At 38.0% G+C, this 22,412-nt stretch overlaps 1 protein-coding gene across 2 annotated transcripts; it reads left to right on the top strand.

The window, feature by feature from the left end:
* Window positions 1-15,731: 15,731 nt before the first annotated feature.
* On the top strand, window positions 15,732-22,059 carry LOC121996200. 2 transcript variants are annotated; one of them, XM_042550066.1, is made up of 5 exons: window positions 15,732-15,868; window positions 19,750-19,939; window positions 20,019-20,089; window positions 21,472-21,585; window positions 21,677-22,059. In XM_042550066.1, the coding sequence occupies exons 1-5, from the start codon at window positions 15,831-15,833 to the stop codon at window positions 21,837-21,839; spliced, it is 576 nt and encodes a 191-aa protein (XP_042406000.1). In that variant the 5' UTR covers window positions 15,732-15,830; the 3' UTR covers window positions 21,840-22,059. The 2 variants fall into 2 exon arrangements, with proteins under 2 accessions (XP_042406000.1, XP_042405999.1); XM_042550065.1 differs by having other exon boundaries at window positions 21,668-22,057.
* The last annotated feature ends 353 nt before the right edge of the window (window positions 22,060-22,412 follow it).

The raw sequence follows: 22,412 nt of genomic DNA, 5'->3' as shown, positions 1-22,412 counted from the left end.
GGTCGAATTTCATCCATTCAAGGCGCCTTATAGCCCTCTCAAGGCGCCTTCTTCCTGCTTCAAGGCGCCTCCAGTGGTGCTTCGAAGCCAGCTCAGCTTTTGCACCCGAGGCGCCTCCAAGCTCCATGGAGGCGCCTCGGACACTGTTCATCCGAGGCTTTAGGTTGCTCCTTTGAACATGCAAGATACGTTAGTCCCAAACACTATCCTGCAGCACAAAGTTAGCACAATAAACATGATAAATGAAGTATAGACAGTCTCCGGACTGTCCGATTCTGACTTCGGATTTCCAACCGGAAACCCTAGGTCGACCCGACGCCTACTGTTCCCTCTACGGGGAACGTGTCCTCACCTACTCCACTCAGGAGATTTACCTGTTGCCAGTCGATCCTCCAGATCGACTGGACTTTTGCTCAGCACTCGATGCTTCCGGACTTTCTGCTGGACATCCGCTTCCCGGCTAGTCCAGTCTTTCACCTGGTTCGCGACACCAGGACTTTCCACCTAGGGTTACCACCCCCTAGGACTTTTGCCTGAAGCCATCGACCTGCCAAGACTTTCCGCATAGGGTTACCACACCCTATGACCTAGGGTTACCGCCCCCTAGGGTTTTCCCTTTGCCTAACCGCAGCTAGGACTTTCCTGAAATCCTCAAGTAGACTTGTTAGACTACAAAACATCTTAACTTTGAATTCTTTGCCGTTATCAAAACACGAGTTCGATCGTCGGATGCTTCCCACACCAACAATAGGAGCCACTGATCATGTCTGCAATACGTTATAAGGGTTCCAGGAAATCCGACGACTATATGAGGGAGAGATAACTGTCTACATGGGCAATGCTATGAAAGTGGTGGCTGTTGCAGTAAGAGATGTCTACTTATCATTTGATAGGAATAGAACTTTGATTTTGAGAAATTATCTTTATGCACCAACTTTTAGAAAGAATTTTAATTTCAGTTTCTAAACTATTTTTGGATTGATATACTGTTTCTTTTGATGACAAAGTGGTTATCAAGAAAAATAGGGTAGTTATCTGTTCTGGTACATTAGTTAGCAATTTGTATACTTTAAATCTGATAATTCTCATAAAGCAACAAATGGAAATTAATAACACATCCTCTAATTCTAATAAGAGAAAGGAACTTTCAAAAATGAACCAAACATATCTTTAGCATCTAAGACTTGGTCATATTAACTTGAGTAGGATTCAAAGGCCAATAGTCGATGGACTATTGGGTTCATTAGTGTTGGAAAACTTTCCAACATGGGAATCTTGCTTGGAAGGAAAAATGACCAAGAGACCTTTTAAGGCCAAGGGGTATAGAGCAAAAGATGTGTTGGAATTAATTTATTCTGATTTGTGTGGTCCTATGACTATCCAGGAGAGAGGTGGTTTTGAATATTTTGTCTCTTTTATAGATGATTATTCGAGTTATCGGTACATTTACTTGATGCGCCACAAGTCCGGGTGCTTTGATAAGTTCAAAGAGTACAAGGTTGATGTGGAGAAACATCACGGTAAAAGTATTAAGACACTACGGTCTGATTGTGGTGGCAAATACCTCTCAGGAGAGTTTAGGAATTACTTATCAGAGGTTGGGATTCAATCTCAATTGTCTACACCTGGTACACCCCAACAAAATGGTGTGGCAGAACGAAGGAATAAGACTCTTATGGAAATGGTTAGATCAATGATGAGTTATTCAGAATTACCAAATTTGTTCTAAGGATATGCTTTAAAAATGGCAGTGTACATTCTGAACTTGGTACCTTCTAAATCAGTACCCTCTACTCCCACAGAATTATGGAATGGGCGTAAGCCTAGTCTTAATCATGTTCAGATTTGGGGTAGTCCAGCACATGTGCTGAAGGGAGATACTGATAAGTTGAAATCTCGTACAGAAGTTCTCCTATTTATGGGTTATCCTAGAGGAACGAAAGATGGTTTGTTTTATAGTCCTAAAGATCAGAAGGTCATTATTAGCACTAATGCCTGATTTTTAGAAGAGGACTATGTAATAAACCACAAGCCCATGAGTGAAGTTGTTCTAGAAGAAATGAGAGAGGACACGTCTACTTTAGTACCAACAGTGCAAGATGAAATATCACAAGAAACTGCAACACGTATCACAAATGATACACAACTACAGACAGTGTCTCATCGTAGTGGGAGGGTTGTGAGGCAACCTGAAAGATTCATGTTTTTTGGAGAGTCTTCGGACTTGATCCCAGGTAAATATGAACCTGATTCCCGAACATATGATGAAGCACTCCAAGATAAAGATGCAGCATCTTGGTAAAGAGCAATGAATTCAGAAATAGAATTTATGTATTATAACAAAGTCTGGGAGCTAGTAGAACCATCAAATGGTATAAAATCCATTGAATGTAAATGGATCTACAAAAGAAAAAGAGGGACAAACAGGAAGGTGGAAACCTTCAAAGCAAGGCTTGTTTTGAAAGGGTATACTCAGAAAGAAGGAATCGATTATGAGGAAACTTTTTCGCTAGTAGTTATGCCTAAGTCTATCCGGATACTCTTATCTATTACTGCTCATATGGATTATGTGGTTTGGTAAATGGATGTTAAGATAGCTTTCCTTAATGGAAGTCTTGAAGAAAACATCCATATGAAGCAACCAGAGGGGTTTATTGCAAAGGGCAAAGAGCATCTTGTATGTAAGCTCAATCGGTCTATTTATGGATTGAAGCAAGCTTCAAGATCTTGGAACATCCGATTTAATGAAGTAATGCAACGCCCGAAAATTCTCAAACCTATTTTAGAAATATTCTATGATTTTTTAGGAATTTTTAGATATTTTTCCGGAATTTTTAGAGTAGTAGAAGTAGCAAAAATAAATAGAAAACGAAAATGGCTTACGCGGGATTTGAACCCGAGACCTATGGGTCCTATGACTTGTGGTGAACCATGGTAACCAAGTGAACCCAGCAGGGTCGTGCTGAAAGAAAGAGGAATCAATTATATTTATATTAGAGTTGGGTTCAATTATCCACTTAATATAAATAGAAGAGTTAGGTTGGGTTGGTTTATTTTAGAATTTGGTTCGACAAACTTCTCCTCTCCAAACCCTCACGCCGAACACCTTTCCTCTCTCCCTCTCTCGGCACCAACCACAAGGAAGACCTAGGGTTCTCTCCCTAGGGCCCCAAGGTCACTTTCCGGCGACGATTTCAGCACAAGGACATTCCCATCCGCGAGTAGAGCACGTGGACGCGAGCGAATCGTCGAGAAGTCGTCTCCACCGGAATTTCTAGCGATTAGATTTGTAAGAAATCTAGCACACAAGGTAAGAAACCCCTCACCTGCAGTATAAGTAGCTCCGTTTGGTTTTTATACGCACTAGTTTAGTTATATGCAGTTTTTATCGACGCATAGGGTGAATTTGACCCTCCTCGCAGATTTAGGGATTTAGTGAGTACTTCTAGATGGGCCGGACACGTATTCCCTCTTCAGTGGGGGTTCCTAGACGTTGTCGGGTGCCTGGAGGTGGTCTCCCTAATAGAGGGGAGAGTTGGGGCACACTAGGTGTTCGATAAAATAGCTAGTTAAGTTAAAATGCAAATTAGGCATTTTAATAGCTCAGATTAAATTCATTGGAAGCATCTAAATTAGTAAATCAGTTTATTTTAGCTTATATGGGACTACGGTCCAATGGGTGGGCTCCCACAATCGCCTCTAGGTTCAGACAACCTAGTTCTAGGTTCAGATAACCTAGTTCCAGCAAAATAGTATTAGCTATTTCAGTATTTTACTTTTCAGTGGCACTGTACTGGATTAGATATCCATTGGGTTGGGCTTCCATAGTCGTCCCTAGGTTTAGCTAACCTAGTAAACCCTACTTGATTCGGAACTTGCAATCCCGGGGCTAGTTAGGGATGCGCGCACAGCAAGTACAGTTGCTAGGGCCCATCAGCAGCATGTTTAGTATTTTTACTTACTATATGTATATGGTTTTCAACCTTTCACAAATTAGTTCGTGAATTCAGTACAGTCCTAGCAGTAGCTCAGTTTTTAGTATCAGCTTAGTTCTTCTTTGATATCATGTGATTGATACCATGTTCAGTTTTAGATATGCCGTGATTGTATGCTTATATGCCATGCCATGTTAGTTTATTCAGTATACTTAGCATCTCCTTTTAAACAGCATGATTTAAAATCATATTTGCATCGTATGCATGTTTAAGTGAGGTAGATGGTTTCTTACTAAGCGAAAGCTTATAGATACTTCGTTTCCTTATACTGCAGATAAAAGGTAAAGGAAAGATGGACTAGCGGAGGCTGGAGGTCAATGCTATGAAGATGTGTGTGGACGGAACTTGGGATAGAGATCTTAGGGAATCTCAGCAAGCTTGTTTAAAGCACTAGAACCGTTTAGCATTTTGTTATTTTACACCTTAGTATGTTAAATGTTATGAACTAGTTAATCATGCACCCTATCATGTTTAGAATACTATCTTTGTGATGTTGGAATATTTGGCATTTAGTTTAGAAATGTTACAAGTAGTTTCGGTACGAACAAGTGGTGAAATCAGACAATTGGCACGAAATCAGTAACTCGAATCGATCAGCTGATCGATTCGAGGGTTTCCAATAGATCGATAGATCGATTAGGCAACTCGTGTCAAGAATAGAAGGCGTCTGGATCGATCAGCCGATCGATCGAGTCAATTCTGTCACGAACAGAAGGTTTCTGGATCGATCAGCCGATCGATCGAGTCAATTCTGTCGCGAACAGAAGGTTTCAGGATCGATCACTGGATCGATTGGCCAGCCTGGATCGATCAACTGATCGATCCAAATTATCGTCCGAGCATAGTAGCCGGCTGGATCGATCACTGGATCGATCCGACCATTCCAATCGATCAATGGATCGATTGGGAGGTCTGAAAACGGCTGGGAAGTGTTTATTTCAGCTCCTTGACCATGGGGGATGTAATAACGACATGAATAGCTTAGACTACACCCCTTAGCATGCATAGAATCATGAAAAGTTAATGGTTGAGCAAAATTTCAATTAGTACAGTTTTCGCATCTAGTTTTAGAGATGGTCAGGGAATAGTTAGCACAGCATAACTGTAGCGATCGGCCTTACAGCCTAGTAGTTGAAGGCGGGTCGTTACAAGTAATCCAGTCTTATGGATTTATTCAGTGTCCGGATGAGTCTTGTGTATACAAAAGGAGTGACGGAAACGTGGTGGTATTTCTTGTACTATACGTAGATGACATTTTGTTAATTGGCAACAATGTCAAGGTGTTATCAAATGTAAGGGTATGGTTGTCCAAGCAATTTGATATGAAGGACTTGAGAGAATAAGGACATATTCTTGGGATCAAAGTAATAAGGGATCGTAAGAAAAAGATGTTATGCTTATCCCAAGCTTCATACATTGATACAATCCTTGCTCGTTTTAGCATGCAAAACTCCAAGAAAGGTTTCTTACCTTTTAGGCATGGAGTACCCTTATCTAAAGAGATGTCTCATAAGACATCAAAGGAGATAGAGGACATGAAGGCAGTTCCTTATGCTTCGACTGTGGGAAGCCTAATGTATGCAATGCTATGTACGAGACCAGATATCTATTTTGCCATGGGCATGGTTAACAGATATCAAAGCAATCCAGGACAAGGACATTATACTGTGGTAAAGCATATATTAAAGTACCTGAGAAGGACTAGAGATTATATGCTGGTTTACCAAGCAGATGATTTGCTCCCTGCGGGTTACACAGATTCGGACTTCCAATCAGATAGGGATAATAGTAAGTCTACCTCATGTTATGTGTTTACTTTGGGAGGTGGAGCCATATCATGGAGGAGCGTTAAGCAGAAATGCGTTTCAGACTCTACTATGGAAGCTGAGTATGTGGCAGCCTCTGAGGCAGCCAAAGAAGCTGTATGGCTTAGGAACTTTCTACTGGACTTAGATGTGATTCCTAGTTTTCCCAAAATTATCACAATTTATTGTGATAATAGTGGTGTAGTAGCAAACTCGAAGGAACCACGAGCTCATAAGGCAAGTAAACACATTGAGCACAAGTACCACCTAATACGAGACATCGTAAAGCGAGGAGAAGTTGTTATCGCCAAGATTGCATCAACGGATAACCTGGCAGATTCTTTCACTAAGGCCTTTCTGGCAAGAGGTTTTGATCGGCATGTTGAGGGGATGGGAATCAGATGTATGGCAGTGTATATGGCAGCATAGTCTTTTAGTATAAGTGGGAGATTGTTAAAGTGTATACTAAAAGCCCAGCTTTTTGTAAACATTTATTTTATGAAATAAGAATCACATTAGTCAAGTGTTTGCATTTATGTTAAATGTAGTTGTCTATTTAATCTATATTGTAGATAATATGGTGTTTGGTGTGACACAGAAGATCATGTTATCAGTTCCTTATAAATTATAAATAGTAGCTTACGACCAAAATGAAAATGGGCAAACCATTGCAATGGTCATAGTGTAATTTGGTATTAGTTTATCTTGACTATAAAATTCTACTAGTACACTTAGAGTGTATTGAGTATGACCATTTGAGATTGTTCTTTTTATACTAACTGCATAAAAGAATAGAACTTCAGTTATTATGGTAGTGTGTACTCTTAATCCCGATATAACAACAAGCACGTATACTTAGTATTTATTTCTTTGACTTATCAATGGGTGAGATTTAGCTCATTAAATCAAAAGGCCCGATAGGTTGGAAAATAATATTATTTATATGGTGTGTTGCTGGTTATAGAAGGAAATTGTGTCCTAGTGATCTAGGTTGATGATGTTCCCAAGATGAGCTCATAAGGATTGTCATATAAACCCTGCAGTTGGACTTAGTCCAACATGACAATAAAGTTGAGTGGTACTATTCTTGGAGCTAGATATTAATTGAGTGAGTGTTAGTAACTCATTTAATTAATGGACATTCGATATCTTAAATACAGGAGATTAACACACTCATGATAAGAAGGAGCCCATAATGTAATTTGGGATTGGTGCTGTAGTTCAATAGTAGCTCTTTAGTAGTATGAGTTATTATTGATGAACTTGAGTTGGGTGTTTGGGGCGAACATGGGAAATTTAAGATCATCGGGAGAACAAAACCAATTACTCCTCTTGATCCCTATTGTAGCCTCTTATATAAAGCCTTATATCCACCCAAAGCCTTGCCTCTTAGCCCATGCTAGGGGTCGGCCCCTATCCTTGCTTGGAGCCCAAGCAAGGGGCCGGCCAAGCTAAGCTTGGAGCTAGAGCTAAGGCCGGCCAAACATTGCTTGGTGCCCAAGCAAAGGGTCGACCAAGTAAGGAAAGGAAAGGGAATTTTATTTTGATAAAATCTTTCCTTTTATGTTTTTATCCACATGGTTTTAAAAGAGAATTTTAAATTTTAAAATCTTTCCTTTTATATATTTTCTACAAAGGATTAAAAGAGAGTTTAGATATCTTTCCTTATTTGTAGATATCTATAATGTTAAAATAAATATTTTAATTTTTAAGAAAACTTTTCTTTTTTGTAACCATGATATAAAAGGAGTTTTATTTTTAAAATCTTATCTTTTATAGATATCCATAAAAGGATTTAAAAGAGAGATTTTAATTTATAAAATATTCCTTTTATAGCTAACCACATAAGGGATGTTTTAAAAGAGAGATTTTAATTTTTGTTTAAAATCTTTCCTTGATTGTTTAAACATGTTGTGGCCGGCCATATAGAGGAATAAAAGGAAGTTTTATTTTTTTTATAAAACTTTCCTTTTTTGGGTTCACCAAGGATTATAAAAGAGAGGTAAAAGGTGCCTTCGTGAGACAAACCCTCTTCTATTGTTCCTCTCTTCCATCCTTGGTGGTCGGCCCTCTCTTCTTCTCCTATTCTTCTTCTTGGTGGCCGGTGGCATCAACTCTTGTGGAGCTTTTGGTGGCCGGTTATTTGGAGGTGAAGAAGTAGAGAAAGAAGGTATTGTTTTCTAGTATCCCTTAAGTATTGTGGTGGCGGACGAAACTTGAAAGAGTAGAAGGTTTTGGTGGATTTCTTCTTGGTAGATCGTCTCCCGCATGACGTCCAAGATAAGGAGAGGAATACAATAGAAGATCAAGAGGTTTTGTTTACAAAGAAAGGTATAACTAGTAGTTTTATTCCTCATCATACTAGTTTTTCTATGTCTGGATTTTGAAATACCAAACACAAGAGGCTATTGATTTTAGGCAATCGATTTTATATTTCGATTTTGTGTTTCTTTTGTTTTTCGATCTTGTGATTCGATTGTTCTTAGTGGTTACATCTAGGGTTACTATAAGGGGATTAAATATTGAATTTCTTTGAAAGACTGTCTAGGAAGTGGTGGATGATCCCATAACCAAGAAAGCCTAGTGTCTCACCATGTTTAACCTAGAAGCTGAACTTTGAAATAAATATTTAATTAACTTTGTGACGTGGGTGGATTTGGATTAATAATGTTAAGCATTGTTTGCGATCCAAGTCTAAACCTCTAAGAATAAATAAGTTAAACTTGGAATCAATAATATTAAGTTCTGTTTGCGATTCCAAGTTTAATTTCTAAAGAATACAATAGGTTGTTAGGAAAGGTTCGGAACTTGTACAAAATTTTTGTACAGGGGAACCAGTATGATATTCCAAGTAGCAACCAACAGGACCTTCCTTTGCTGCGACAAGGTGTAGACGCTACATGGAGAGGTAGCTGCTACAACATGTAGCAGTTAACTCTCCATATTGCTGTGACACCTTGTAGCAGCTAACTTGGTAAGTCGTGTTTCTAGCAGCCCTATTTTCTAGCAGAGATTAACCCAGTAACCATAGTTTTCATATTGTGTATATCAACTTGATTCAAAAATCATTTTTGCTCAGTCTTTCTGATGCTTCAGCACCTTTGCTTTGTTGTGCTGCTACACCTTGCGAATGACTACTTCAAGTCATAACTGCTACACCTTGCAGCAACTATTTTAGTAAGTCATTTGTCTAGTAGGCCTATTTTCTAGTAGAAATTAACCCAGTAGACATATTTTTGTAGCAGTGTATCAACATGTTAAAAAAATAAATTTAAATTATTTCCGCTGTTGCAGCGCCTTTGCTTTGCTTTGCTTTGCTACCATACTACACTTTGCGAATGGATACTTCGACTATATAACAGCTACACCTTGTAGCAGCTACTTCGACTCATAACTGTTACACCTTGGAGTAGCAAACTCCCCATGTAGCTGCCACAACTTGGGCCAGCTAACTCAGTTAGTCATTTTTCAAAAGTCGTATTTCTGTAAAAAGATTAACCCTAAAAATATTTAATTGTCGTCTAATAACTAACATTTTTATATGTTATTTTGTCTCTTGGGCTTGACATTTTTACCCTTTCATATGCTTAATTAGATATTTATATCATGTTTTACGAGTTGAGATTTAATTGGAGCATTAATCTAATTTTTCCTATATTTTCTAGTAGTTTATCTAAAATGTGCATCTTGTTTTATAGGGAAGAAATTTGGACCATTGATCAATAATCAAGGGTTCATTCAAAAAGTGGAGCTCCAATTTGAACCCAATCCAAAAGCCCACTTTTTAAGCCCAATTTCAATTCAAACTCAATTTCACTTCTCTTATAAAATTCGGATCCAATTTTAATGAACCCAATAACCCAAAATCAGGATCCGACCCATTCCCTTACCCTTTCTCATGCGACGGCACAGTGTCGAGCTCTCACTTCTTCGATCGAGACTTCTCCTGGAGCTAGGGCTTGCGACGCCACTTCTCCTCTCTTCTTCCACTGGCCGGCGGCTACTCTTCTCTTCCCTTGCCGCCGGCCGGCCATCCCTATCCATTCTCCTCTGATTCTTCTTCTCAATTCCATTTCACCATCACCTGCTCAGATCCAAGCAACGACGGCAAGCAATTCCAGGCGGCAAACTTCAGCTCCGATCATTCACCTCACTGGAGAGGGTTTCTCCGGTGTGACCTCACCTTCCGACTACCTTTCAAAGCTTCTTCTTACTGGGGTTCAGGTAGCAGAGGCAGAGAGGTAGCAGCGGCGATTTATCCCTTCTCACAGCACCTCACCTCCTTCATTTCGGCGCCATTAATTCTTCCAGCCATCCCTGCCCTTTTCACAGCAGCATGTCCATCCAATAGATTTGCCTTTATCCACAGCAGCCCTCTTTCGGCAGTTCTTCTTCACCAGATTTGGCCAGTCACAGCTCCACCTTTTTCTAGCAGCAGATCTTCTTCATTGGATCCACAGTAGCCCTTCTTCCGAGTAGCACTTCTTCTTTCACATTTCGGACAGTGACATCTTCTCCAGATTCGGTAGTTAGCAGCCTTCAAGTTCTTCAACAGATCTGGACAAAACTCCATCATCTTCACAGATTGCAGCAGCACTTCATTTTTCATCAGATTTTGGACAGCTTTAAATCGTTGCATTTCTTAACTTGACTCATATTGATATGTTAATTTTGTGTGGTTGATTGTTTGATGATTGTACTAAATTGTTCTCCCATGTTTTAGTGCACGTACTCATGTTATTTTGATTCATGCTCGTAAGGTGTTCGTCAAAATGTTTCTTCCAACAGTAGGTTTACATTTATGCACTTTATTTCACTTAATGTTTGCTTGTCTTGTCTTTTGCAATTGCTATAAGTTTTGTTCTTCGTTTGAATGCAATTAGGATTAGATTTCTTTAATGCTCTAGATCACGTTCTATACTTAATTTCTTTAGTTGCTTACTTTATGTTGTCTTTAATTTCCTTGCAATCATAGTTTAAGTTAGACTAGGTTTTCTTATTTGCATCGTCTTTTATTTACTAGGTGAGATTCATTTAATGTTTTGCTATTTCATTCCTTAGATTAATTCCGTTAATGGTGAAATCGTAGCGTAGAGTGACAATGCGCTATGAGATCACTACTAATGGATAGATAGGATGTCTTTCATTAATTAGGATTAGATTTCATACTTGCATTGCTTTTTTGTTCCTTAGGTTAAATTTCATACTTGTTTGTTGTTTCATATCGTAGTTCAAAATTCAAAACCCAAACCCCCAGTCTCATATAAAAATCCAAAAGTCATAACCAATCCTGAAGTTATCATCCTATCGTTACGTTCTTTGGGAGATGACCTGAGTCATTTCTATACTACTTTAGTGTAGAGGGGTTCGGTAAACTTTAATTGTAATTTGATGTAAGCTCCCATAGCACGACACTCGAGCTTCACATCAAATTTTGGCGTCGTTGCCGGGGAATCTTGTAGCGATGTTTGATAATTTTAGGATTGCTTTCTTATTTTTCTACAAAATTTTGTTAAAAAAATTGTCAAATGCTTTCATATTCATAGATTCATTGTTGATAACTTGATATCATATATTCGTGTGTCTTCTAATCTTGTCTGTTAGTGTTTCAGTGTAAGACGAGGACAATTCTTTCAGTTCAACATGGATCTTTATTTTCAGCAATTTGGAAGCTTCAATGAATATCATAATTCTAATACTGGGCAAGTGAGACACATATGTACTAATTGTGGCAGTCCATCGCATCCAGTTGCTATATGTCATCTCATTCAAAAGACTACTAGATTTCCTATGGAACCCTAGTATTTCCAACATCAATATCAACAGGCATATGATCCAGCTCCTAGTACCTATAGTCATGACTGGGGCAATTATTTGACTCAGTACTTTCAACCCCCAGATTTTAGAGCAGCATGGATACTTCCAATCCCAATGCTATCAACCCCAACAAATTCCTGAGCAGTATGGAAATACACAGCAACAGGCTATTGAGCATCCTCAGTGTTACAATTCAGACTGGATGGACCATAAAAATTTCATGTATGGGAATGAGCAACAATAATTGAATCAATCTTTTCAGCATACCAGATGCCACAAGGATTTCAGGATGATCCTGTGCCCACATGGTCACATTCAGTCCAGCAAATCGATCCAATACCTTGGGGGACATTTCAAGAAAGCACTGAAGAAGTTCATGCCCCTAGTCAATCAATATTTCAAGATTTGAAGGATGTAATGCAGCAGATGCAGCAGCAACAAGAGGCATACACCCAGTCTCAACAAAGAAATGAAGCATCACTACAGAATTGTCAGATGTATCTGGATCAAATTGCAGCATCTATCAACCAACGACAAGCCCAATTATCTAGTGAGGAGATGAATTCTATAGAATGTCATAGCCCTGACCCTGATTCTACTCCTATACAGGACTCCTCTACCTTTTTATGCGATGATGTTGTAGTTGTAGATGATTTTGCTTCTTTTAATATTGTTGTTGCAGATATTATAGATGCAGGTGTTGTTAGTGATGTTGAGGAGCTAGCTGAGCTTGATTATGCATTTATCGATAAGGAAAGTGTAGGGACTTGCATGGTGGAAGTAATGTCTCAAGAATCATCTATTTTTGTTGCACAACCACCTGATGATAAAAGTGTAGGGACTCGTGCTGTGGAGGCAGAGCCCCAAGAATCATTTCTTTTTGATGCACCACTAGAATTTGAGCCAGAACCAAAGTCTGAGCTATTATTTGATGAAGAGAAAGTCATATCCACTGTTCTAGAACCTCCAGGTACATTTCAGTACAGCAAGGTAAATATTTCTTGTGATCTTTTAGAGAATTCCATAGAGGTTCCGAATATTGATTTTATTGGATGTGACTTGTATTTAGATTCATGCTTATCTAAGTTTGATAGTGTTTTATCTCTTCCTTACCCCACATACGTGTGGAAGGTGCATTCTGTCCTTGGCCTTGCAGGTTTTTACAGGCCCCTGAAGTGGATGCTTAAGTTGAACCATCTTCAACCTCCGGGAAAATTTTTCAAAAAGAATAGGGTGAAGGGAGCGGTCTTTACTTCAAATGCAAACATTCCACTCCCAACTTGGATTTTGCACCTTAATCGTTTGCAACCACTGGGAAGGATCATTCCACTACCTGCGTGGATACTACTTCTGAATCATTTTCAACCGCCAGGAATAAAGGGGAGTTCATTCCTTTCCTTTCTTTTTCTTGCTTTCCTTTATCTTTATACTTGCATGTTTGTTTGTTTCCATACTTTGTTTTCTTGTTTTGCATTTTGTTTGGTCTTTTTTATACCTTGCTTGATTTTGAGTCATATCTCCCTAGATGTCCCTTGATAATGCTTTGAGAATCGAAAAAGACAGTTAAGTTTGATTATCAAGTTTTGGGCTCCTTGGTATTGTTGGGTACATTAATTGCATTAGTCATTTGTTGTGGTGATGGACTCTATCTTGTTAGATTATGCATGATATTTTGTTATTCACCTAGTGAGGTTTTTTCCACGCTTATCCTTAATCCTCTTGTGTGTGATAGCACTTGTGATACTTGACACTCTAGAACTTGCTTTGATTCTTTTTGTAATTATGGTAACATAAGCTAGCATGAATATGATAGAGGCAAATTTTTTATTGATCTCTTAGTTTTTCCTATACTTTGTTGTTCTTACCAGTAAGCATTTCACCTATTGCTTTCATTATCATTATCATTGTACTTCCCTTGTCACATCTTCTCATTGTCGTTATATTTTCACTATCATATCTTTATCGATTCATTCATTCCCTAGTCCTTTGATGAGAGCATTGGGTGATTGCATGAAGAGTTACATTTTCTTTGGCATATCTTTATATTTTTTTTTAAGCCCCCTATTGTTGTGAGTTTTATTATGATTTATTTTATTTGCCTGAGACGGACAAGTTTAAGTGTGGGGGGAGGTAAATTGTATGGACGAATGCTTGTGAAAAAAAAAATCTCTCTATGTACTAAAAGAAAGGGAAAAAAACAAAGAAGAGAAAAAAACATCAAAAAAAAAGTTGAAAAAAAGAATAAAAAGAGAGGAAAAAAAAATTCTCAAGCATTTGTTATTTTGTTAGTAATGAACAAGAAGAAATATCTCCATGGAAAGATTAATGTATATTCATTTAACATTGTTATTGAGAGATTCTCATGAGTTACGTTGTAAATGAATCCATGCATTTTGGAGATGTTATAGTGGTCGATGTATATCTTATTGAGAATGTGCAAAGAGAGTTGAGTGTTGGATGTTTGGGTGAGTTTTTAAGCATATTATTTGATTGTATTCGTCATGTTGATTATCCCAATGCTCTCATATTCTCTTTGAATTCCTTTATTGTCTATCCTTTTTGTTCTATTGTTTACATTTGTGGTTTCATTATTATTCATGACAAGTCCTCTTGATTTGTGTGCACTTATGTTTACATTAGTGGAGAAGTAGAAAATAAGCAAGCATATGGTAGTGCAATGTCATGAGTTGCTTTAGAGAGAGCTCCACTTTCATGTCTATTATTTATGTGAGCATGAGTGCATATACCCACCTTGTGAGGCTTTATCATGCTTAATCTATTCAAGTTGATTGAAATTACCATGCTTGTTGACTTATGTGAGAATTGGAACCATGAATACCTTGATTCTTAAGACTTGATTATCCTAAATAACTTTCTTTTATTATTTTCAGAGTATTATTAGGGAATTGATAGGGAGATAAGTTTTTAGTTGCTTCTTAGTTTTATTTTATTTGTCCGAGACGTGCAAGAATAAGTGTGGGGGAGTTGATAACTAGCATTTTTATATGTTATTTTGGCTCTTGGACTTGACATTTTTACCCTTTCATATGCTTAATTAGATATTTATATCATGTTTTACGAGTTGAGATTTAATTGGAGCATTGATCTAATTTTTTCTATATTTTCTGGTATTTTATCTAAAATGTACATCTTGTTTTATAAGGAAGAAATCTAGACCATTGATCAATAATCAAGGGTTCATTCAAGAAGTGGAGCTCCAATTCGAACCCAATCCAAAAGCTCACTTTTTAAGCCCAATTTCAATTCAAACTCAATTTCACTTATCTTATAAAATTCGGATCCAATTTTAATGAACCCAATAACCCAAAATCTGGATCCGACCCATTCCCTTACCCTTTCTCACGCGACGACACAGTGTTGAACTCTCGCTTCTTCGATCGCGACTTCTCCTGGAGCTAGGGCTTGCAACGCCACTTCTCCTCTCTTCTTCCACTGGCCGGCGGCTACTCTTCTCTTCCCTAGCCGCCGACCGGCCATCCCTATCCATTCTCCTCTAATTCTTCTTCTCAATTCCATTTCACCATCACCTGCTCAGATCCAAGCAACGACGGCAAGCAATTCCAGGCGGCAAACTTCAGCTCCGATCATTCACCTCACTGGAGAGGGTTTCTCTGGTGTGACCTCACCTTTTGACTACCTTTCAAAGCTTCTTCTTACTGGGGTTCGGGCAGCAGAGGCAGAGAGGTAGCGGCGGTGATTTATCACTTCTCACAGCACCTCACCTCCTTCATTTCGGCGCCATTAATTCTTCCGGCCATCCCTGCCCTTTTCACAGCAGCGTGTTCATCCAACAGATTTTCCTTTATCCACAACATCCCTCTTTCGGCAGTTCTTCTTCACCAGATTTGGCCAGTCACAGCTCCACCTTTTTCTAGCAGCAGATCTTCTTCATTGGATCCATAGCAACCCTTCTTTCGAGCAGCACTTCTTCTTTCACATTTCGGACAGCAACATCTTCTCCAGATTTGGTAGTCAGCAGCCTTCAAGTTCTTCAACAGATCTGGACAGAACTCCATCATCTTCACATATTGCAGCAGCATTTCATTTTTCATTAGATTTTGGACAGCTTTAAATCGTTGCATTTCTTCACTTGACTCATATTGATATGTTAATTTTGTGTGGTTGATTGTTTGATGATTGTACTAAATTGTTCTCCCATGTTTTAGTGCACAGACTCATGTTATTTTGATTCATGCTCGTAAGGTGTTCGACAAAATGTTTCTTCCAACAGTAGGTTTATATTTATGCACTTTATTTCACTTAATGTTTGCTTGTCTTGTCTTTTGCAATTGCTATAAGTTTTGTTCTTCGTTTGAATGCAATTAGGATTAGATTTCTTTAATGCTCTAGATCACTTTCTATACTTAATTTCTTTAGTTGCTTATTTTATGTTGTCTTTAATTTCCTTGCAATCATAGTTTAACCTAGACTAGGTTTTCTTATTTGCATCGTTTTTTATTTACTAGGTAGGTTCATTTAATGTTTTGCTATTTCATTCCTTAGATTAATTCTGTTAATGGTGAAATCGTAGCGTAGAGTGACAATGCGCTATGAGATCACTACTAATGGATAGATAGGATGTCTTTCATTAATTAGGATTAGATTTCATACTTACATTGCTCTTTTGTTCCTTAGGTTAAATTTCATACTTGTTTGTTATTTCATATCATAGTTCAAAATTCAAAACCCAAACCCCCAGTCTCATATAAAAATCCAAAAGTCATAACCAATCCTGAAGTTATCATCCTATCATTACGTTCTTTGGGAGACTACCCGAGTCATTTCTATACTACTTTAGTGTAGAGGGGTTCGGTAAACTTTAATTGTAATTTGATGTAAGCTCCTGTAGCACGACACTCAAGCTTCACATCATCGTCTCCCTATTTAAACTTGCTTAAATAATGATTATAAATTATTTCCGCTGCTGCAGCGCCTTTGCTTTGGTTTGCTGCGATGCGTTGTAGCAGCTACTTCGACTAATAACTGCTGCACCTTGTAGCAGCTAATTCAACTCATAACTGCTACACCATCTAGCAGCTATCTCCCTCTGTAGCTACCATAACTTGTGGCAGCTAACTCTAGAGGATATATGCTACAACGATGTAACATCTCTTTCTTCGTTGAAGCTTCATCAAGATGTAGACTCTGCATTTTTAACCAATAATTGGTCATAGCAATCGCAGTTTTTTAGATAGATCAAGTAAATGAGGTTTCTTACATTTCGTTGTCGAAACAAATGCAGCACGATGAAGCAGCTAGTCGTCAGAAGCTGCTACACGTTGTAGCAGCTAACGGTCCAAATAACCTTTCTTACCAATTACCCTTTTTGCAAATACTGTGCAAATATATATAGTGTCCAATTACATTTTTACCCTCACCTGACAAAGTTTTAACTCCTATACTCGCCTTGTGATAAATATTTCGAAGGAATTTTGTTGATAGTTGATTGGTACCCCACGGAGTCTTCCTTAATCAACCTCACCCCCGACGATTTGTTTCTCATCTAAAGCTACGCCTTCATTGTAAGTACTGTGGCAGGGTTTCTCATCCAAAGCTTCACCTCCATTGATAGGTTGAATCATTAGGGTTTTGAACCTTCATTAGCTGCTACAATTGGGTTTAATGTCTTTAGTTCGTTAATGATTGAGGGTTTTACTTTGAGCGAATCAAGGGTTTAAAAGACATGTTTTTCTTTTCCGTCGCAGCTACTGTAGTTGAACTACTACAATCTAGGTAAATCCTATTGATTAATGTTGTGGTTAAACCCTATACTGCGATTAGCTTCTCATTATTGTAGTAGCTACTTGACCCTAACTGCTACAACATGATCAGTACCTATGTTGTATCTAATTATGGTATAAAAATAACAGTTTCATGTATCAGGTATATAGAATTATATGGCAAGCCAAAGAACTGCTACATCCCGTGCATATCGCAAGAAAGTGCATTGGAAAAGTAACTACCCTCACTTCAAGGGGTTTATATTATCACTACACATAAACGACCGGCAAATGGAGATGATCAATGGATCCCCATTTACTTGGGCAGTAGCCATGCCTGAAATTACAAATATTCGAAACCTTATTCAAAATATGTTTGATAATTGGGGCGTGCAAGCCAGATGCTTCATATTTCATAATAAGGAGATTAGCTTTACTAGGAAAGATGTTTCATTGATTCTGGGACTCCCAGACCAAGGCGCTGAAGTAAATTTGCAACAGCATGCAGCCACCACCCCATTATTTCTTCAACACTCCTATAATGTGGAGTGTACATAGAAGGAGCTAGAGAACAAGATGATCACCCTCAACAAACAACCTCCTGCTGCTGAATCTGATACTTTCTTTTAACAATTATTAATATTGTATTTCTTTATTACTGTTTTATTTACTACTACTAGCAGTATATCTAGATTACCAATACAATCACTAATAGATTGCATAGATGATTTTGTCAATTTAGGTAGGTATAATTGGTGTAAGGCTGTATATGATTATATCAGCCCATAGCTGGGGGCCATTGGTCCGATGCTTTCACAGAGGCCAAAACCAGAGGGTCTTGTGGGAAATCAAGCTCCCATGCTCAGAGGGTTCGCACATCTCCTTGCTATAAGTCCCTAAATATAATGATAGTCTCATAAGATTTATGCAAAGAGTATCATATTTAAACAATTTGTATTGTATTGCAGATCTGGATGTGTGAACATGTGAGAATAATGGATCCTTACAGACAGCGTGCCCTTCCAAGAATATGCAGATGGAAGTGGTCAGGCTCTCGGGTGGAGACAATAAAGTCTAGGATCGTAGAAATACCTCCTGCCAATATAATTGTTGATTTAAGTCCATCGGACCTAGAGACACACTTGCTCTCAAACGATTCTCTAGAAGTTATTGTAGAGCACATTGATAAACAAATTGCATAGGGATTTTTACAATTAGCTGGTGAGGGAAATTATGAATAAATTCCAGAGCAATTTACTGAACAAGCAGCCGATGCTCAGGAAATTCCCCACCAAGTTCCTGCACAGGCAGCCGAAGCTCTGGAAAAGCATGAACAAGTTATTGAAAAATTAACTCTAGAATATATTTAGGAGAAGGAGGCTTGCATAAATTGTCAAGGAAGGGAGGTTGAAATTTCTCGACTGGAGTCTGTGGTTGAGGGCAAGAACCAGATCATTGCCCAGATGGAGGCCACAATTAGTGAGTTAATTCAGGAGAATAAAAAAGGTGCTAGTGATTTGGAAACTTTAATAGATTGCAAGGACAAAATGATTGAGGAAAAGGACAGAATTATAATTGTAAAAGATAAAATTATAGCAGACCAAGAGGAAAAAATCAAAGATCTTCAATGTTAATTGATTGCCAAAGATATAGTGACATTACCTGCTTAACGGCCAATAACAAGGGGAAAAAGGAGTGCTAGAAAGAGATTCCCACCCCCAACTACAAAAGAAATTAAGTTAGCGCCCTGGGCTAAAAGAATTAAAAAAGTCACTTTCCAAGATGGGCATGAGCTAGAAACTGCTAAGGGCAGCGAAGAGGAAATTATTGAAGTTCTTGGTAAAGTTGAAGAGGGTCGTGACTCATCTACTGATGTAGCGGCCACAACTTCATCATCTAAACGCTTGCATGCGCTTATCAAACACAAATATAAAATCATGAAGGTACGATTTATGTTGGTTTAATCTTTTGTCTTTTACTCCAATAGCACATATAATTAGTCTCTCGCTGAAAAATGCTCTCTATGTATTCAGCAAGCGATGTCATATTTTAAGAAAACCAAAGATGATGTGGTGGTAGAGGTATTGTTGAAACTGAGTCAGCTCAAGTGAGTTGAAAGTTTGTTGAGTTACACATTGACCCTAATGCAATTATATGATGGATAATATGTGTATACTTATATTGGTAACATAAGGATAAATTACTTTGGAAGTGTATTATTATTTAATTGTAAAACAAACATTTCATTTTGTTGAATAAAATAAACCATGGTAGATATAGAAGTTGGTATGACACATATAATTTTCGTAACTGCTCCAATTGTAGCCGCAATAGACACTATTGTTGTAAAACATAATTTATGGACATGTTTTATTTTTTTTGTTTATGTAGGGCTACGACAAAGGCAATATGGTCCAACGGAATGATTTCATTGGATATGTCTTCTTTCCTATGTGTTTTTAATTGGACTATAGGCACAGATGGCGATTGCATCAACGTATATTTTGCAATCATTGCAGAGGAAGCCAAAACCTCTGGCATATCATATTGGCCATCTATATTTTGTGCTGCTGGATTTGTTGTGAGTATAATGCCAACTCCTACTACCCAGTTTTTTATTCTCCATATATTCCTTTAACAATACTTGTTTGTTGGCACAGGAAATGTTTGAAATGTTGTCTTATGAGGCATTTGGTCTATCAGCAAGCACTGACACTGACAAGCCATTGAGGTATATATTCTGTCCATTAAAGAATGCAGATGATCACTGGCACCTACTTATAATAGACCTCCAAGAAGCTCAATACATGCATTATAACTCCCTTGGATCCTCAGAACTATACACATTAAAGTTTCAAAATTCTATGAGTACATGCCATGTTGAGTAAATCATAATCTACTAGATGTATGGGTGTATTGGTTACAAACTTCATATTCGTGCAGGTTGATTTTTTTAAAAAAATATGGACCCATCCTACTTTAAAATGTGGTATCTAGGGCTACAATCCTTAATGTCAAGAGACTTTGAGGTATCTACGATCCCGAGTCCAACACAAGTAAAATTGTAAGTACATCTTTTTATTCATAATTTTTATACATCTCCATACTTGCGCTAGCAATTATAATATTAACAGTGTGAAATCAACTCTATCTTTCATGTTAGATTGTGCATTTTTTGTGATGCGATACGTCAAGAGTTTAATGTATCGAAGGCTAACGGATTTTGGACAAGCTGGAATGAGAGAGTTTAGTTTTCATGTTGGTCATAAAATTTTTAATAGCAAACACTGGATTAATGAGAAGGTGGGGGTGTAAACGTATTGATACACTGATTGTAAAGGTTTTCTGATTCCCATAAAATTAGCCTATGTTGTGTAAATGTTTTGTAATATATTGCTGACAATGCCTTGCGAAGCTAATACAGGGTATAGCAGCCAAAGATTAAGTATATGCTAACAGATTGTGGTAGTTAATCGACAATAACTGCTACAACGTGTTGCATTCCATCAACATTAGCTGCTATAAAAGATAAATAAAAGCTGGATTATTCTAATATAAATCACCGGTAAATGTACTGTGAAGCTGCCTAGTCCACCTTGTAGTATCTAACAAGAGTTGCCGCTTGGTAAGTCCTACTTATAACAGCTACATCTTAAATATAACGCTAGAGTAAATGCTACACGTTATAGCAGCTAATCCATGTAGCTGCTACAACGTGTAGCAGCTTATCGCAAGTAACTGCTACACGTTGTAGCAGCTAATCTTTTGTTGCTTCTATCTGTCCTTGCAGCATCTAGTGCTTGACGTTGGCTCTGCTAGTCAGTTTGTTCGGAATATAGGTTTAGTAAAATTTTCGATTGAAACATGTTAAGCTGCGACATGTTGTAGCATCCTTTTTACTATCTATGCATGATATTATCTTTTCCCAATTTGATGACCCATTGACTTGGAAAGACGCATCCGTTTGACTTCTCTTTATCAAGCGGTAGGGTAAGTAGGGTTTGCTAGCGCATCTTTTCCTTTAAATAGACGATTAACATAATTGACTCTTTCATGTTGCCTTGCCTTTTGTCCACATTATAGCTCTTTCATGATCATGTTTAGCTTTAGCAGGAAGACGAAACCCACTATGGGTGGGGTTAAAGAACCCCCTATCGAAGAGGATTCAAGCTCTGCGTCTTATTCACTGGAAAGATCATCTGTATCAGTAGACTCGTCTACTTCCCGGTTTGTATTATTCACTCGTCTTGTATTTTATATATATCTTTCTTTCCTTGGAATCATGAATTTTCTAAAATATACGTAATAGGTATCTCAGTTTAGCCATGGAACATCATGTGGTTTATGGCTACATTAAGATTCTCACAGACCAACGTAACCAGGCAAGGAAGGAATTAGAAGCTTCCCTTTTCGAGAGAAAAAGAACCAAATTGAACTTGTGCATCTACGACAACAGCTGCCCCAAGTCAATGGGGCATTAGAGGAGGCTACAAAACAAAAGAATGAGTGAAATATCAATTTTTGTGAAGCTCAGCCTCACATCTCCATAGTGATGCTACCTTTCTACGAGAGACAAAGAATAAAACTGTGTTTGTTCAAGTGCGATGATAACTATGTCTATTTAATGTTTCACCAGAGAATGCTATAAATTAAATGAATTATGCACTAGTGTTTGTACTAAATTTTTTGGCTTAAGATATTGTTTGTCTTATGTTATTATCAAACCCAACTAAAGTGTCCAAGACTTCTTCATTGAGGCTAAACAAGAGTTGTAGTCCCTCAATCTCAATTTTGTATTTTGATCACATAAATGAGCTTCTTTACATTTTATCTATTTGCTTATAAAGCTGCTACATTGCTGCATTAGCAACTATGTGATAGAAGATGGTACCACGTGTAGCAACTTATAAACAGTAGTTGCTGCACTATATAGCAGTTACTATGCATTAGCCACTACACATTTGTGGGTAACCTCGCGACATGTAGATCCCACATCATGTAGCATTTTCAGTGGATTAGCTGCTACAACGTGTAGCAGTTTTTGATGCACATTG

This window comes from Zingiber officinale, chromosome 6A (genome assembly GCF_018446385.1).
Source record: "Zingiber officinale cultivar Zhangliang chromosome 6A, Zo_v1.1, whole genome shotgun sequence".
NCBI lineage: Eukaryota > Viridiplantae > Streptophyta > Magnoliopsida > Zingiberales > Zingiberaceae > Zingiber > Zingiber officinale.
Note: the sequence above shows the minus strand (reverse complement) of the source record. Positions and strands in the feature narration are given on the sequence as shown.

Excerpts from the sequence above, each read along its gene's own strand:
- LOC121996200 (XM_042550065.1), top strand. The coding sequence starts at position 15,831 with ATGCTCGTAAGGTGTTCGACAAAATGTTTCTTCCAACA. Across the intron at positions 20,090-21,471 it reads GACACTGACAAGCCATTGAG|GAAGACGAAACCCACTATGG; the intron begins GTATATATTCTG and ends TAGCTTTAGCAG. Across the intron at positions 21,586-21,667 it reads GTAGACTCGTCTACTTCCCG|GTATCTCAGTTTAGCCATGG; the intron begins GTTTGTATTATT and ends TATACGTAATAG.